The sequence below is a fragment of the Dryobates pubescens genome, chromosome 3 (genome assembly GCF_014839835.1).
Source record: "Dryobates pubescens isolate bDryPub1 chromosome 3, bDryPub1.pri, whole genome shotgun sequence".
NCBI lineage: Eukaryota > Metazoa > Chordata > Aves > Piciformes > Picidae > Dryobates > Dryobates pubescens.
In genome coordinates, this window is record NC_071614.1 from 4,629,053 (window position 1) to 4,648,094 (window position 19,042).

At 41.9% G+C, this 19,042-nt stretch overlaps 1 protein-coding gene across 1 annotated transcript in view; it reads right to left on the reverse strand.

Annotated features, from left to right (window-relative positions):
* The window catches only part of LOC104303523 (lipoxygenase homology domain-containing protein 1), a 125,804-nt gene that overhangs the window by 76,456 nt on the left and 30,306 nt on the right, over positions 1 to 19,042 (reverse strand). The window contains exons 11-14 of the mRNA XM_054179471.1: positions 15,223 to 15,445; positions 5,039 to 5,193; positions 3,774 to 3,852; positions 1,926 to 2,007 (exon numbers count right to left, since the gene is read on the reverse strand). Coding sequence (XP_054035446.1) covers positions 1,926 to 2,007; positions 3,774 to 3,852; positions 5,039 to 5,193; positions 15,223 to 15,445 — 539 coding nt within the window. The remainder of the gene's footprint in view (positions 1 to 1,925; positions 2,008 to 3,773; positions 3,853 to 5,038; positions 5,194 to 15,222; positions 15,446 to 19,042) is intronic.

The following is a 19,042-nucleotide window of genomic DNA, read 5'->3' on the forward strand; positions in this document are numbered from 1 at the left end:
TCAAAGGTCTCTTCCAAGCTGGTTACTTCTATTCTATTCTATTCTATTCTATTCTATTCCAACACTTTACAGCCTTAACAATCTCACTTGTTGAAAAATAAATAGGTGCTTCCTCTCAGCTTCTCTTCTATTAGCTCCATGTTGATGTTGCATGTGTTTAAATCCAGAGATCCATAATAGATTGCACTTCTTCTATGAAACAAAACTCCCTGATAAAAATCTCCCATGCATGAAGTCTGAACTCCACTGTATTTCAGCCACTGTTGCAATAAATAGCTTGATTAACTCTTGTGTCCCATCGCCTCACTCCCTCCTCAGAAACAAGAGATCACTAGCAGTTTCTAAAAATAGAAAGCAAACTCTGACACATTGGCAGCACACTTTCACTGCAGGCAAACAATGACAGAGCTCCTCTAGCTCTCTATATATTGTCCCTAATCTTTTTTCTACAAGCTTAACAGTTTCCTTTTGATAAAGCAGTTTTATAGAGTCTTTATTAAGTATATCACCCTTTAGAGAAGCCTCAGAAAATCTCCCTGGAATGACAGAAACAATTTTCTCATTCATCTGCTCTTCCAATAATTATCTTCACAGAAAGAGTGATTGGCTTTTGGAATGTGCTGCCCAGGAAGGTGGTGGAGTCACCATCACTGGAGGTGTTTAGGAAGAGACTGGATGGGGTGCTTGGTGCCATGGTTTAGTTGATTAAATGGTGTTGGAGGATAGGTTGGACTCGATGATCTCAAAGGTCTTTTCCAACCTGGTCTATTCTATTCCATTCCATTCCATTCCATTCCATTCCATTCCATTCCATTCCATCCCATCCCATCCCATCCCATCCCATCCCATCCCATCCCATCTTTAATGCATACCAAACCAATTAAAAGGCCTAACAGCCAAAACCAAAAACTAATCAAAAACCCTGATCGTCAGAATTATGGTTCAGAGAGGAATAAATGGTTCTTAGCCAGTCCTTTCCAGGAACCTTGGAAACTGACCCCCTGATTTTTTTTGTAGGCAGGCAGGGATTCCTAGAAGAGGAAAGCTGTCTTCACTGAACCCCTAAAGACTTTCAAAACGTTAAAGCACAGTTCCCAAAATAGCATGGAAGCTGTTTTAGCCATGGAACCCAAACTCATACATTCTGCAAACCATGCACTACATAATATAATCAACTGGATCTAAATGACCATTCTTCAAATTATTATTTATTAAACATAGAGGCATATGAATTAGACACACAAATAATTTCTTTAATCTATTTGCTCATTTTATGGGTTCTTTTTTTTCTAGCCACCTGATTCTGTTCAATGACTGCTAAAAGTTCAGGTTGGAGTTGCCTCAGATAATAAGAGAGTTTGGAAGAGCAGGCTGGCTGGAATGGAGAGAGTTGAGTATTTTGGGATTTTGCCTAGGACAGCAAAATTGTAGATCTATTGCAGGCAGATGAGTAGAGATTTACTAAATGAAAGGAAATATCGTAGCTCTCCTTTAGGAGAGAGGTTAAAGGTCTTTCAAGAGCTTTCAGGCTGTATATAAGGTTTTTAAGGACTGAGAAGGAAAAATTGGCCCAAATCTGTGCAGCTAGAACTTGCCATGTAATACTTCTTAAAAGACTGAGAACTGAGAGAGTATTTATTTTCCTGTGGTCTCTGCATAATTTAGATTAAGAAAAGATCAATGCACTTTTTCTCCTATGCAGCACTTGGGTTTGGGCTTCTCTGCATTATTAGGCTATGGCTCCTATATCACTTCAGCAGCGTTGTGCTTGGCCTTCAAAGGCAAAATTTTTCATCCTGTGTATGTTGAAAACCTCTGGGGCATTGCTCATACATCTAGGTTGTGTGCAAATGCCTCTATCTGCTATTTTTTTCCTCAGGTTGCCAGCAGTGTAAGAAATTCTTTTTGCTCCATGAATGACATACCTATTACAAGGAAATACAACCTCCCGAGCTTCCTTTCCTTCTTTGTATTTGATGACAATCTTATCCAGGAACCATCCATCGCCTGTGTTGAAATGACAAACATTTATCATGTGAAAGAATGCATTTTTTTGAGGATAAATTTAAGGGAAAAAGGCCAGATTATCTTTTCCCAGCAGAAACACAAGCCTCAGCTCAACAGATAAGACATATTAACGGAACTAAAGCTACATTATTCTGTGGCTCTTACAAGGGGCACAATGTTAATTCTTCTCTGCCTTGCTCTGTTTTAGTTTTAAGAGAGGTGGAGTGTTTTCTTGGAGATGCATACATCTGTGGACTGCCAACACCATTCACATTCCAGCTACAACTTTTGATTCTTTGCAAGCAGGCAGAAGGATGTGGGTGCAAATATGTTCATTCATCTAACGGGGATCAGGGTGAGAACTGGAAAGTTTGGTCACCTGTGAGTGAAGTTGATTTTGCATATATAAAAGTAAAGCATTTGATAATTAATAATAAATTACACTTAAACTACATTTAAAACTAATTAAATAAGATAATAAATCATTATAACTACTGCTGTCAATTGCAAGCAGAGTGGGGCTGCAGCCTTGCAGAGCCTTTGCATGTCATAGGTGCCAGTAAAAATTGAGGGTCCAAGTATCCAGGGCCAGCAGCTGGATAGACTGAATGTCTAAGCCCAGCTCCTGGAGGCCTCATGCATCCATACTGTAAATATGTATCCTCTCCCTAACAGCAGTGACTGCCTCATCCATACTGATCTTAGGTTCCCTCCAATAACCATCACAGTGAGCGGTGCCATTCTCCTCCACAGCCCTATTCAAACAAACTGTTCTCTGTGTCAGCACCACTCACAACTTGTCATTTTGCTTACCAGGTTTTGCCTGACTCACACCATTATTTATCAGCACATTGTAGCAAAACAGCATGAAGGATGTTCTGGTCAGAAGCAGACAATTGTCCTAATTATTCTCTGCCTCCCTGGCTGCATCTGGGGCTGGAAGTCCCTAGAAAGCAGAGGTCTCTGTCCCATAGGGAGGGCTTGCCCAGGCAGAGTGTGGAGCAGAATGGCCTTTTCCCTTCAAGACTTCGGGACCAGGGTATGTTAGACTCATAGCAAAATCACTGGGGTGGAAGAGACCTCTAGAGGTCATCTAGTCCAACCTGCATACAGTGAACAGGGACATCCCCAACTAGATCAGGTTGCTCTGAGCCCCATCAAGCCTGATCTTGAATGCCTCCAGGGACAGGACTTCCACCACCTTCCTGGGAAACATGTACCAAAGATCTCTACCAAAAATTGATCACATCACAAAAATTTGGTTTAGTTTGGTTTTTTGTCTGGTAAACCAACAGGCTGAATGCAATGCCACTCACTGAGGCAGCTCCACACTGACTTGCACAGATTAAATAACTAACCTGATCTTCTACTGTTGCCCAAAGGAGCAAGGAGACTTGGTAGTTAAGATGGTGTTGCATATCTTTAATTCTATTCTGGACAGTCTTCAGGCTTTGTCTAATGAAGGATTGTTTTACCTGGGTGAGCAATGCTTTGAGGAGTTTTCTGCATGCAAATAAATAGTGCTTCCTTACAGATAAACTTGAAAACAGAGTGGAATGACAGTGCTTCACATTAAACTCATGTCCTTCTCACTGCCTGTTACCACTGTTTTTCACCATCCCATCACAGTGACCTGTCTGCAGGGAGACTTTTTATCACTGCAAGACCTTCTGTCACATTTTGTGTGCAGGATGCAACACAAATAAAGTGCATTGTGCTTTAAAAGGACTTGAAAACAGATTGGTCTCTAGGAAGTTAAATCCTACCTGGATCAGCTCCATCATGGCTAATCAGAACTTTCTCCAGCTCTCCCAGTGAGACAGCCTTTATGCAGAAAATATTGGTCTGTGGAACCACACAAGGAAAATGATAAAGGTCTTGAACACAGCTATTGCTTTGACTATAAGAGTCGAGAAGAGTTGGCTTTTTATCTTTCCTCTCTTTTTTTCCCCCTTCAGAATAAATATAGGTGTCATATATTGGTCCTGGCCAGTCAGTGAAGATCTTTTAAAGCTTTCTAAGGTGAGTAACACCTTAAAATTACTCCACGGAGACATCACTCGATTCTCTTGGCATGACACAATGAACAGCTGCAAAGATTTATCTGGTCAATTCCCTATAACATTTTCTAGCCCCATCTGCCTCACCAAGACTGGAAAACATACCTGGGAGTAAGGATTTAGAATCTGATTCTAAAATGGCAGTGAGTAAGGATTTAGAACCTGATTCCAAAAATACATAGAATAGAATACATAGAATAAACCAGGTTGGAAGAGACCTTCAAGATCACCGCGTCCAACCCATCAACCAATCCAACACCACCCAAACAACTAACCCATGGCACCAAGCACCCCATCAAGTCTTCTCCTGAAAACCTCCAGTGATGGCGACTCCACCACCTCCCCAGGCAGCCCATTCCAATGGGCAATCACTCTTTCTGTATAGAACTTTTTTCTAACATCCAGCCTGAACCTCCCCTGGCGCAGCCTGAGGCTGTGTCCTCTTGTTCTGGTACTGCTTGCCTGGGAGAAGAGACCAACATCTGTCTGTCTACAACCTCCCTTCAGGTAGTTGTAGAGAGTAATAAGGTCACCCCTGAGTCTCCTCTTCTCCAGGCTAAGCAACCCCAGCTCCCTCAGCCTCTCCTCGTAGGGCTTATGTTCCAAACCCCTCACCAACTTTGTTGCTCTTCTCTGGACTCGTTCCAGCAAGTCAACATCCTTCCTAAATCTTCCTAAATCTTAGTGATCCCTTCAGGAGAACAAAATGTTATTGTTACCAGCTGATCTACATTCACAACATAAATAACCAGGAGTACTTGAGTTCTTTTACCCAAAGCTCTCAGTAAATGAATGATCCAGTAGATTAAAAAAAACCCATGTTAATATGATTTAATTTTGTAAGTAATTTTGAATCAAGGAAACAGATGAGGAAATGGTAAAGTGCTTGAATAAGACTTGTAAGAAGCATATTTACATGCTGTTTGCTAGCCAAAATATGCTGATCAGCAGTAGCATTGTTTTTACTTCACCTGTCCACGTTGAAACTTTACACTGTTATTCTTAGATCTGTGGAGCTTCCTTTTGCCAGCATCTCCTCTTGTCCCAATGATGTTGATATAAACATTAGAATCCGTTTCAGCACCAAGCCTGGCACCCGTATGTACATGGACCTCGTACACCAACACTAGAAGGAAAAAAAAGCAATCCTGAGGTTATCTTGGTAGCCTGCACATGATTCAAAAGCTTTCCCATCCAGATTTTGCCAGAAGACTGTACTGGTCAGGCACTGGAATAGGTTGCCTAGAAAGGTGGAGTCACTGTCCTTGGAGGTGTTCAGCAAACGTGGCACTTCAGGACATGGTTTAGTGGCCATGGTGGTGTTGGGTTGCTTGTCAGACTTGAAGATCTTAGAGGTCCTTTCCAGCTGAAGCAATTCTATGATGCTATGATTTTGTAACTTTCAAGTTTGGAAGCAGCAGCATCTATCTCCATGCATTTGTCACCTCAAGGTTCAAATCATGGAATCATAGGATCATTAAGATCATTAAGATCATTGAGTCCAACAGTTACATTTTGTAATTCTCTGAAGGAAAATATGAAAAATACCAAGCTTTAAAAAAATGCATGCTGCTGAGTACAGCTGTGCATTGCTCACCAAAGCAGCCCATCAAGCAAGTGTCCCCTAGTGCTCATTTTCTTCCTTCGCTCCCTGCTGACCATTCACAACTGCAGGACCTCGTCTGTGAAGTCATTCTTGGCATAGTATCTTTAGACCACCTAACTGTCTCTAGTTATGGCCTCAAACAGTAGCTCTTTTTCACTGGTATCAAGGCATTTTCAACCTCTGGATTTGTGCAAATCAGAATTTTCTGGGTGGTTAACCTTCATTTCATCTTAATAGCAGTCATGAAGCCCAGAGGGTTTAGATTTCCAGCACACAGACAAAGGTGGGAAAGCAGATGGATGGGCTCTCTCATCTATAAAATGCAGGCACTCCACTTGCTTTTGAAGGTTTCAACATTTATCACTGGTGGATGCTAGCACTTTCCTAAACAGCTCCCAGTCAGAATCTATTTACAGCTTTTTAATGCCTCCCCCTTCTAACCTAGACCACCAATAAAAAAAATATACACTTACCACCCAATAATTCTGGACTATAATTCAAAGTTACTGCATTAACAAATTTTGTGCCACACTAACATTGCTTTTATATTGTGGTAGTTTTAGGCTATGCCTTTAAAATTTCTCACAGATCTTGAGCAGAAATGCAGTAAAATGTAAATAAATCACTATTGGGTGGAAAAAGGAAAATGAAGACAGTTCTAAACAACCCCATTGGAGAGAGATCTACCATAAGATTGGTTGTGCCAAAACAATTGGGGTCAGAGTGGCTGGAGAGCAGCCAGGCAGAAAGGGACCTGGGGGTACTGGTTGATAGTAGGCTGAACATGAGCCAGCAGTGTGCCCAGGTGGCCGAAAAGGCCGATGGCATCCTGGCCTGGATCAGGAACAGCGTGGCCAGCAGAAGCAGGGAAGTCATTCTGCCCCTGTACTCAGCACTGCTTAGTCCACACCTTGAGTCCTGTGTTCAGTTCTGGGCCCCTCAGTTTAGGAAAGATATTGAGTTGCTGGAAGGTGTCCAGAGAAGGGCAACAAAGCTGGGGAGGGGTCTGGAGCACAGCCCTGTGAGGAGAGGCTGAGGGAGCTGGGGTTGCTTAGCCTGGAGAAGAGGAGGCTCAGAGAAGACATCATTGCTGTCTATAACTACCTGAAGGGAGGTTATAGCCAGGAGGGGGTTGGTCTCTTCTCCCAGGCAACCAGCACCAGAACAAGAGGACACAGTCTCAAGCTGTACCAGGGGAGGTTTAGGCTTGAGGTGAGGAGAAAGTTCTTCATAGAAAGAGAGATTTGCCATCGGAATGTGCTGCCCAGGAAGGTGGTGGAATCACTGTCACTGGAGGTGTTTAGGAAGGAGACTTGATGGGGTGCTGGGTGTCATGGTCTAGTTGATTAGATAATGTTGGATGATAGGTTGGACTCGATGATCTCAAAGGTCTCTTCCAACCTGATTAATTCTATTCTATTCTATTCTAATTTCTTCTCTCTTCTCGGCTCTGGGAGAGATACTAACTTGCTTCTGCTTGACCTCAGCTGCATTGTTTTTGGTATTAACTTCTCTGCTTTTTTGTCCTTTCTTCCTTTTGTACAGGGGGGTCTGGGGAGGCAGGGGGGGTCCTTGTGCTGTTTATTTATTGTCAATGCCTGTAAATATTGTAAATACTGTGTATTTTGTACCTATTTGTTGCACTCCATTGTAGATTGTAGTTCTGCTTGTAAATACAGCTTTCATTTGCTTCCAACTGGGCTGGTCTGGCAAATATAATGTTGGGGGGGGGGGTGGGGAATTTCAACCCACCACATTACATTTATCCAAATATGAACATTTCTTTATAAAAAATGGTTTGCAGTAATCACACACACTTACATTTCATTTGGGGTTTTCTTGGGATGACTTTTAAAGAACATTTTCCTGTTTATAGCTATTTTTTTCCATGCAGTGTTTCTGTTCTAATCACAGTTGGCCATTTCTGCTGCTATGTAGCAGATCACAGAGGAGATTGTTTCACTAATGGGTAATTTTTAATAGTTCTTGAGAGAGAAGCAAGCTGGGAGAAGCCCTAACAAACACGACAAAACACCACTTCTAAGAAGGAACTAAGCTGAAGCCAGAAAAATAGTAACAAAAGGCTTAAAAGTGGACAATATTCTGCAAAAAAACTAATTAAAATACCATTACTCCTAAGCCACCAAATAGATAATGGAATCTGACATTTCCATGCATTTTTAATTCAGTGAATTCCAAGCATTTCATAAAACTCCAGTATCACATCACCCATCAGCACTGAGGAAAGGCTATTTCTGATTCCCAGGGGAGGAGTTGAACAAGTAGAAAACCCTGCAAATTAAGGGAAAGAAATAGCTCCATGTCTATTAAGAAGGAAATGTTGATAGACTAAATGCTTAACCAAATTAGGATATTCCTTTTAACCTATATCAAATTATCCTAAATTGGCATAGAGAGTGTCTCCAACTCTGTCACTATTATAACTGTGACTTAAAATAGGAGCGGTGTCCCTTGGTCAGTATTACTACCTTCTGTAACCCCAAGCATTCATTGCAGCTCCCACAGCCATACATTAGTGTACCAAAAAGCCTGGCACACAGAACTGATCTCAGTAATACACACACCCCCTTCCAAAAACTTGGCAGAGCATTATAAAAACTAGTTTCAAGGATTTTAGCATAAAACTACCACGTTAAAACAAATGGTAGATATGAATGGAAAGTAGCAAAGATAAACAAACCTGATAATTACCATAATTGAGCTATACATCCAAATGCCACTCTGCATCATACTCTTAGCATAATCATAATTGTGCAGTTTAGCAGCAGGAGAATATAAACAAACAAGAAACTGGCCAAAGGATGGAGGATGGAGCAAACTATGACAGGAGACGTGCAACAAAGCAAAAAAGCCACCCTGACCACAAAGGGGGAAAACTTCCCAAAAGAAAACCTAACCATTGTATTCATCTGTGAGCAGCCATTTGAGTATTAGGGCAGGACTATCCATGGGGCAAGATGCAAGCAAGCAGGACAAGAAGGAATGGATTGAAGCTTGAGGAGAGCAGATTTCCACAGTGAGGGGGGTGAGACACTGCCACAGGATGCCCAGGAAGGCTGTGGATGCCCTCTCCCTGGAGGTGTTTGAGGACAGGTTGGATAAGGCCTTGAGAAACCTGGGCTGGTGGAAAGTGTCTCTGACTGAAGGCGGTTGAACTAGAGGACCTCTGGAAGTCCCTTCTGACCCAGACAATTCTATGATTCTATGTTTCTGTGATTCTGTTAACTTCACACTTCCTTGTCCACCAGGAAATCTTTTCCATTTGGTTTCTCAGGCAGTCTTCCAGAAGCTTGAGGAGAGCAGATTTAGACTGGATATTAAAAAGAAATTCTTTGCAGTGAGGCTGGTGAGTCACTGGAACAGGTTGCCCAGGAAGGCTGTGGATGCCCTCTCCCTGCAGGTGTTCAAGGCCAGGCTGGATGAGGACTTAAGCAATGTAGTCTAGTGGAGGGTGCCTCTAGATGGTCTTCAGGGTCCCTTCCAGCCCAAACCATTCTATTAATCTATAATCAATACCAAGTCTCATCCATGCTTGCAACATTCTTACTTACATTCTCAGTATGGAAAAAGCAGTGCCTCAGTGGAGCTAAGGAAAGGTTATAGACTGTTCATGTTATGTCTGTTAACAGACTACAGAATTAACCAGGTTGGAAAAGATCTTCAAGATCAAGTCCAACCTTCCCCCAACACCATCTAATCAACTAAACCATGGCACTAAGTGCCTCATCCAGTCTCTTTTTAAGCACTTCCAGTGATGGTGACTCCACCACCTCCCTTGGCAGCCCATTCCAATGGCCAATCTCTCTTTCTGTGAAGAAATTCTTCCTAACATCCAGCCTAAACCTTCCCTGGTGCAGCTTGAGACTGTGTCCTCTTTCTAGACAAAGTCTGGCATCTGTAATACTTACACCAACCAGTATTGCCCATGATCAAAACTGCAACATATAAGCACAATTTTAAAGCATATCCAAGGCTTTTCTTTTTTGTCTTTCCTCTAAAGAAGCCCTTTAATAATAAACAATTACCAGAAGAAAACACCAACAAGTGCTTACATTTCTGGAGGGAGACCAAACCAAATGGATTAAGCATGGGACACAGCGGAACAGAATAAGAGATCAGTATAACACACCACAAAGATTAACAGATAAATAAATAACAGTTCCTTTTGTACCACTGTGCATCCCCGTGGTAACCAGAGAGATGATAATGATCTAATCAAATACAACTTTCTGTTGCTACAAGCCTAAATAAATCAGTCTGAAGTAGAAAACATGCAAATGCTGAAATGTAAAGAACTGGGAAATGTTTTCTGTAGCTCCTGGTGTCTCTGCATCTCTCACCATCTGGAAAACGTTAGGTCTGGCATCTATTTAAGCTACAAAATCTGCATTATTTATAAAGGAACCTTCCTAACAAAAAGAGGAGTTTGTGCTTTAAAATTTTTTTGTGCAAATTACCAATATGGGGCTGCTGCATTAGGGTAATAAATGGAACTTCAGCATAGGATGTGACATATTCTGTAGTAAAACTACAAAGAGTAAGCAACAAAAACGTCCTGTAAACCACGCTGCACGTGCCTCCTTGGAACATGGCATTCATAGAATCATAGAATTGTTAGGGTTGGAAGGGACCTCAAGGACCATCCAGTTCCAGCAGCCCTGCCATGAGCAGGGACACCTCACACTTCATCAGGTTGCCCACAGCCACATCCAGCCTTAAAAACCTCCAGGGATGAGGCTTCTACCACCTCCCTGGGCAACCTGTGCCAGTGTCTCACCACCCTCATGGGGAAGAACTTCTTCCAATCTGAATCTACCCAGCTCTATTTTTTTCCATTCCCCCCAGTCCTATCACTCCCTGACACCCTAAAAAGTCCCTCCCCAGCTTTCTTGTAGCCCCCTTAAGATACTGGAAGGCCACAATAAGGTCTCCTCAGAACCTTCTCTTCTCCAGACTGAACAGCCCCAACTGCCTCTGTCTGTCCTTAGAGGAGAGGTGCACTATGGAGAACTGATTGGACACTCATATAAGCACCCTCGAACTAGATTGCAGAGGTTAGGTCTCTTCTACAGCTCAGCACAGTGCAGCCTGAGGGGATGTAATGTTTTCAATCTGGTGTGAACAGTTCCTGTACATTGCAGAACAGCTATAAAAGGTGCCAGCATCAATGGGCCCTGAGCTACAGACTGCTGAAAGACAAGAATGAGAAGGATGATGCCACTCCAAAACAGGCAAGGCATGATGCAGCAGCAGTTTGATAAGCACAAGGGACAGAAAACATCAGATCTGGAGAATGAGCCTTCCCATGCAATGTGCATGTAAAATTTGCCTGTTTGTAGCTTTCTGCATGTTGTACACAAAAACAAGGGTTTGTGCAGAAAGTAAACCAAAAAGACCCTAAAAAAAGTTAAGTTGAGCCTCTGTCATTCTGGTTTACTTTCCTTTGAGAAACCCTGAGACCTGCTTCACTGCAATAAGAAAGAAGCCACCCCAAAACTCTGAGAGAATTCCCTGGCTCAGTCCTTTGTTCTCTAGTGCAATCTCATTTCACTATACACTGATTTACACCAGCTGAAAACTGGGGTGACAAAGCAGAGAGGAGAGGTAGCCCCACAGGCAAAAAAAGGGAAAGAAAAACTTGAGGATTGTATCATAAATCCAACCACTTAGCAGGAGCTAGGAAATACTGTTTCAGAGACCTGTTAGCCTCACATTTAGGCATCTGTCTAATGTGGGGGCACTTCAAAGTGATAGAGGAAACGTCCTGAAAAGCACTATAACTTTGATAAAGGATATAAAAGGATTAATTAATACAGAATAGCAGGGAAAAAAAAAAACCCTCAGCTAGCACTCAGTGAAAAAGAAAATGACCTTTCAGAAAATAAGTGATTGAAATCTTCAAATTGCTACCAGGGTAACTTTAGATAAGCTCTACAATCAAACAGAAAACTCTGTGGCACGGATGTATGGATGAAACAGCTGGGGAAAAAAAGGGAGGTAAAATGTTTTCAGGCAGAGGTGGGGAGCTTCTGAAAGGCTTCATGAAAAAAAAACAGACATCAAAGCATTCTAATAACTGTATCAAAAAATGACATATCAAAACACATCAAAAGTACTACAGAAGTCACAGAGCAGTCGAGTGTCCAAGTAGCAAGTTTATACTTGCTCAGTCCATAACTATGCCACTACTTCTATCTCTTGAACCTCTCAGGAGCATTCAGGTGGGGTTTTTTTAAGTCTCAGCTCCACCTTCTGACATCTCTTGATAACATGAGAGAACATGAACCGCCTGGAATAAAGGGGAGAGAGAAGGGAAGTTTTGTTTCACTGCTTATAAAGTAAGGGTAACTCCTGGGCATAATACTAAGGGCAAGAGAATGAAAATCTGTTGGGCTTTTTGTTTGTTGGCTTGGGGGGGTTGTTGTTTTGGTTTGTTTTTCCAGACAGCTTATTCTGGGCACTTGAAACAGGGTTTCCAATGCAGAGAGCTGGAATATTCCCGATCATACACAAATGATAAGAGCTAGTTTGGCCCCAGTCTGCAGGCACAGTACATAATTCTCACTTCCTTCTGAAGAAACACTGTACCAAATTCAGTGTATTTTGACATTTTCCTTTGGAAAAGACAAACAGTAAGCATAGTAGGTTGCTTTGCATTAAAGACTAAGTTAGTATTTTGATATGTTATGAGAGGAGAAGAAGAAAATAATCCTAATAGACTTGAATATGAACTTACTGGGGAGAAGTGATTGGCCTCCAGTTGTGCCAAATTAGGTTTAGGTTGGATACTAGGAAAAATTTCTGTACTGAAAGAGTGGTCAGGCATTGGAACAGGCTGCCCAGGGAGGTGGTGAAGTCACCATCCCTGGAGATGTTCAGGAAACATGTGGACATGGCACTTTGGGAGATGGTTTAGTGGACATGGTGGTGTTGCATGAAGGTTGGACTTGAAGATCTTAGAGCTCTTTTCCAACCTTAATCGTTCCACTAATAAGAAAATGATTTTTTTTTCACTACATAAATATTGGGCTTTTTCTGCTGAGTTCATAGAAATTACTGTCCCATTGCCAGTTCTTTTCAAAGTAGCTCTACTACAAGAGAAGTACAGTCATTATTGTAGAGCTCTCACTAAAAGCAGATGAATTCAACATGAATATGCTTATCAGTTATGACTCAAAGTACATTAGATAAGCTTCCTCTGCATTACAGCTGTCTGAGCTTAACGACACTGGTGTGCCTACAGCAGCACATTAGCTTGAATTGAGAAACTGAATCCCCTGGTTGGCCTTCCTCACTTCAGCCTGGTTTGCAGCATGGAGTGATTTTAGAGGAGGGGGGAAAAAAATGATTTTTGGATGAAACTAAACCAGAGGATATGTTGCAGGAACACAATAACAATCTCACCATAAATTGGCAGCCAGTCCATAAGAACACACTAGAGCAAGGCTGGAGTAACGCCATCCTGAACACACATAATGAGGACATGGGACCTGTAGCTCATTGGACTTCTAGCACCAAGCACTTCACTACACTCATCCAGCCCCATCAGGCTGCCAGAGTAAACAGACACAGTGGGCAAAGAAAGACAACCTGGAGAGATGGTAAATGACACACAACATTAACACTGTCAAACTGCTTCTGTTGAGCCCTCCCTTAATGCTGACACTCTGAGACATCAGAACGGCACTACACAGCGCTGCTCCAGGTTCTGCTTTTGTTCCAGATGACATACCCACCTGAATGAAGCAGTTGTTTGGCTTCATCTGCTAAACAGAAGAAATGAATCTGCCACGGGGTTTTTTATCACTTGTTGCACAAAATTGTTTGGCATTTTGCCACGGCAAAAGGGTAAAGATACACATTGGTGCAGTGTTAAGGCTAGGAGGGAACGATTTCTTAGTGGCAGATAGTGGTTGAGAGGGACTATGTTCCTCCGAAGTGCCTCACTCATTATTTGAGCAGATACAGCAACACAAAAAAATCCACTATCAGCTGAAGACATTTCAATTAGAGTCACAGCTTTCAGTTTCTAACCTCCACTGTTGCTATTTGGAGCAATGTTCTAAAAATACATTAAGTGAAGGTTCTTCGTAACATGGAAGAAAATTATAATTAGGGCCTGGTTCATCCTGAGCAGTCCCAGCTTTTGAAATCTCTTATTGAAGTCACTGCACTCTGGAGAATAGCTTCTAAAATAAATAAAGAGCAGATGGGCAATGTGAGCTGGCACATACGTGTTTCTCAGCATCTTCTGGCCTTTGTCACAGAGATCAGTAGTCCCCTTTGGCCTTAAAACCCATCAAAAACATCCACATGCCACCAGTCTTGATGGCTTTGTCAGAGAATCATTTTTCACTTGTTTGATATTTTCTTCTGAAATGATTTGATTGTCACTAAGTGCATAATGACCCTTTTTTAATGCTAAATCACTGACTCCATGCAATATGCACTGTCTCATTTCTCACAGAGATTGCCTGAACGACAGCACCTATCTCTACCAGACCTACCACCGTCAGGCACTATTGTCGACCAGCTGCACCACTGTCATTCTCTTAATGCAAAGAGAATTCTCTACCAGAAATACCCCACCATGCTAAATGATGAGATTGGCTCCCTGTTCCTTTGTAGAGGTCCAGGACATTTTAAATAACAACTTTCTCTGAGGGGCCATTTCCCGCTTCGCTTGAAGAGAACAAAGTGCGTCAAAGCTGTGGTAAACTTTGAAGTACCAAAGTGCCACCCTGCAGCTAGCAATTTCTGTGTGAATGCCTGTGACTTCAGTCTGATTTGGAAAAAACACGTGTGTGATGATTCAGATCATGAATTTCTGGTGGAGAATATTTCATGCAGCATTAGAAAGGATGGTATCAAAGTTGCTGAAAGCAACCGGGTGTCACATCGCGTTATACATCTTGATAATGCCTTGATTTCCTGCCTGTTGTACTGCTCTGAAGAGGAGAACATGCCAGGGATTTAGGGGCACTTGGAGAAACCACTAATTTTATAGGGGTAACATGCCCTGGCCACAGCTATTATTCTGATTTTGGGAAAGAAGAGTGCTGAAATTATCGCTCCCCACTTCTGTGGAAGCAGAAAGGATCTGGAGGAGTTAATTCCATGGTTATGCTGGCTACTAGGCAGGCTGCCCTGGAAGAAACATGAAAAGCTGTCGTATACTCACAGGATCAAACATTGGCTAAACATTGGAACAGGCTGCCCAGGGAAGTGGTAGAGTCACCATCCCTGGAGGCATTCAAAAAACTTGTAGATGTGGAGTGTTGGGACGGGGTTTAATGGGCACAGTGGTGGTGGGTTGGTGGTTGGACTAGATGATCTTAGAGGACTGTAAACTTGGTGCCACAGTTTAGTCACGAGGTCTGTGGTGACAGGTTGGACTTGATGATCTTTGAGGTCTCTTCCAGCCTTGGTGATGCTGTGATTCTGTGACTTTTCCAACTGAAATGATTCTATGATTCTATTCTAGGATATGGCAAAGGAACACATGATCTAAAAATAGCGAGCACATACGTGGCAAAAGCTCCATTGCGGGGTTCCTTATTGCCACTTCCCTCCACGTGTCACCTTCACCCTTGTCCTCTGCAAGCCAACACTGTATGGGGAGACAAAGCTCATCAGAAGGAGGGGCTGCTCTTTCAAGTCTGAGTTCCTCCAAGTACCAGCTGGGATCATTTCCAGTGTTGTCGTGGCCAATGCGAATTTTATACAGCTGTCCAAGACCTCTGAGATTAATCTGTAACGACAAAATAAAATATCCTGGGGTTTAATAAAGCATTATAATGTTGTCTTTCAGCAATCCTTCTTCGGCTGGGTGTGCAAACTAGATGTGCAGCTAACATAACTGAGAGTAATGGGGTGTTTTAGAAAATGAAGCCTCAATATATAATGAATCCCAAAGCAATCGAGCAAAAGCATACAGAGCAGTCTGCAAATGTAATTGTATTGACTTCAGCACCCTATTGTTTAAAGTGACTAAAGGGCTTAAACAATTCAGTCTGGTTTTAAATCTCTTTACAGAATCAAGTCCATGGTGTTACACTGTAAATCTCTGTTTCTAGTCAAATACTTTAACAAGCAGAAACAACTCCAGTCATTGCTGCATGAAATAATGTCTTTTGCAGTCCATACAGTTACCATCAGCAGAGCTCTATTAACTATTCCTACCACTTACCAGTCTGCTGTGGCTCACTTTTCACTTTGTCTTCTCTTTTTATGTGCATTGGTGTCAGAGTTAACTATTTCTTTAAGTGCTAATGCCACACTGCAGCAAATTTAAACAATAAACCATGACTATGTCACATTGAATTCCACAGCCCTGAAAGAAAAACCACTTTGGGTTTTGGGCTGCAGAAGTTTTTCTTGAGCATTTCTAACAGCAGGGTGATGCATTTGGAAGCTCATGATATTGAGGGGGAAGAAAACCAAAACCAAACTAAACCAAAGCAAACAACTCACAGAGGAAAAATAAAGAGAACAAAACAATTGTTGTTTCTTTTACCATTATACTGATTTTGTACTGTTTACCATCAAAAGAAAAAGCAAACAAACAAAAACCAGATCGATGGACAGCATCAGCATTGTCTCAGTCATCTGAATCACCAAGAAGGATGAATTGAGATATGTGTGTGGTTGGAGGTTCATTGTGTCTGTTCTGGAAGGTAATATTAGTAAGTCTGTCCCAGAGTGAGAGTTTCCTGTTTGAAGTTGTGTGATAATGAAGACTAAAAGGCAATGTCTGTAGAGCTGGGAAATGTCAGAAGCAATGAAGACATATCCCTCTCACTCTTTTGTTGAGGAGTTTTCCTACAGTTTAGCATAACACTGATGTTTCTTGGTCATGAGGACCGTCACAGATGAGTCTTGAAGCCCTAATTGATCAACACTTCCTTGCATCCCTGAAGCAACTCTACCTCATAGGATGTTATCATGACATATGCTGGTGGTGTAAAAGTCTGAAAAGAACAATATCTTATGGGTTTTCTTGGAGGAAAAAAATCCAAACCAAACAAACAGAAAAAAAAAACCACCCCAAAGCATATTTATTCTTGGGTGGAAATTAAGGCAAAAATATCAATGGCAGGAAGCAAACCACCTGTTCTCTTTTTGTTGGTGTTTTTCCTGGAAGCAAAAGGAACATTTGCATTAAGCCATGCATTAGAAAACTTGGCCTTATTGTTTCAAACTGAAGCTTAACAAATCTTGGATTTTACAACTTGTCTCCAAACATCCCTTGCTAAATGAGCTATGCAAATACTCTTTTCAGTCCCTAGCATACCTATGATATCTTGAGTGAAGACAGCACGACCTATTTTCAGGTACTTGAGATGTTTAAATAAGTGAAAAGTTGAGTAAGAGATCCTCAGCTTAAGAAGAGACTGTTCAGAGGAAAGATGCTTCAGTAAAAGGATGGTCTGAATATATGTAAATGACTCCATTTCTCTTTTATATACTGGAATAAGCAAAATAATGGCACTGCATTTCCTGTTGTGCAGAAAATATCCTGCAATCTCTTTGAAATAAACTCAGGCTAGCATGAAAATCATTTGGCTAAGTCAACAGCTCCACCAAAATCCCAATGTCTAACGCTATCACCAGAGGCTATGCTTGACAGACAGTTATTAATCTCAAGTAAGATCATCTCATTAACAGAATTTCAGAGGAATCATGTGCAGCAGCTGCATTCCCAAAAGAAAGAGAAATCATTGACTGCATTTGTTTACCTTCTGCCTATAATGGAGAAATCTTCAGCAGCAGAGGATGTTCTTTAATTGCAAGCAGGCAGCTGGTAAATGTTGCCAAGAATATCATAACTAATGTACCAGTAAAGTACTCAGGGTCCACCCATGGCGCTTGCACTATCAAGATGTCTGGATTCAGCCAATTTGTTAATTGTGGCCAAGCTTGTACAGTTATAGGTTAAATCAAGAATTAGACTATGCCACAGGTGCTTAAGTGTCACAGAAACAGAAGAGTCTCATGAACAAGGTGGATATAAGCATGTAAGGAGTAGGATTAAAGGCAATGCCAAAACTGTCATCATTTTCACCACTGTTTCACATGTGCTTTGGTCACAGAAATAAGCTGCATAAACAAGTACTGCTTATTGCATAGTGACAGCTAAACACTTGATTTTCCAATCCACTCAAGCTCTTTTCATCCTGCAGCTAGTCCAGTGTCAATACTCACTCACTTGACCTTCCTGCCCAGACTAACAACGTGCTACTACACATTAAAATAGATGCCAGTTATCTCTTCTCAGGTTAATTAAAGAAATGCTATGTTATTGTTACCTACTAAACTGATAGTACCAACAGATACCTTAGGGGTTTTTTTCCATCTTCACAGAAGCATAGAATTATAGAATCATGGAATGGTTTGTGTTGGAAGGGACCTCCAAAGGTCATCCAGTCCAACCCTCCTGCAGTGAGCAGGGACATCCTCCTCTGGATCAGGTTGCTCAGAGCCTTGTCGAGCCAGACCTTGAATACCTCCAGGGATGGGGCCTCAACTACTTCCCTGGGCAACCTGTTCCAGTGTTCCACTACCATCATGCTAAAGAATTTGGTTCTTACGTCCAATCAAAATCTGCTCTTCTCTAGTTTGAAGCCATTGCCCCCCGTCCTGTCACTGCAGGCCTTTGTAAACAGTTCCTCTGCAGCTTTCTTGTAGCCCCCCATCAGGTACTAGAATCAGCATGAAGATCTGCCTGGGGCCTTCTCTTCTGCAGGCTGAACAACCCCAATTCCCTCAGCTTGTCCTTGTAGGAAAGCTGTTCCAGCCCCCTGATCATTATCATGGCCCTCCTCTGGCCCTGCTCCATCAAGTACAACAAATGGGAAGATGTTTTAGAAGATTCAGCATTGCTAGTGCTACGAAAAGCCTGTAATGCACAATGAAAACAATTTTTGCAGGAGGGAGAACTGTTATAGGACTGACAGAAAGCTGGGCATGTAAAGTAAAGGCCATCAAAAACTTTATCACTCTACCATCTCCTATTTCAATGCAAGCTAAATTGATCTATCTTGTTTAGCATAAGCCCTGTACTGGCTAAAGTGTCTGTTCTCTTTACAGAGTTGTTCCAATCCCAGACCAGAAAAATGATTTGTAAGAGTAAGAGTGAGAGAATAAGCTACACATTAATCACACCACTCACTTCTGAAAAGTGCTTAGACACTGAGATGATGGGAAGCATAAGAATGTGAACAGACTAGAAAATGGCTGAGGGGAAGACAAGGCAGAAGGATTAGTAAAGACAGAAACTGAATCTGAGCACTTGACAAAGGAAGGTAGGTGAGCTCTTAACAGAGAGACTCTTAATAAAGGAAGCCAG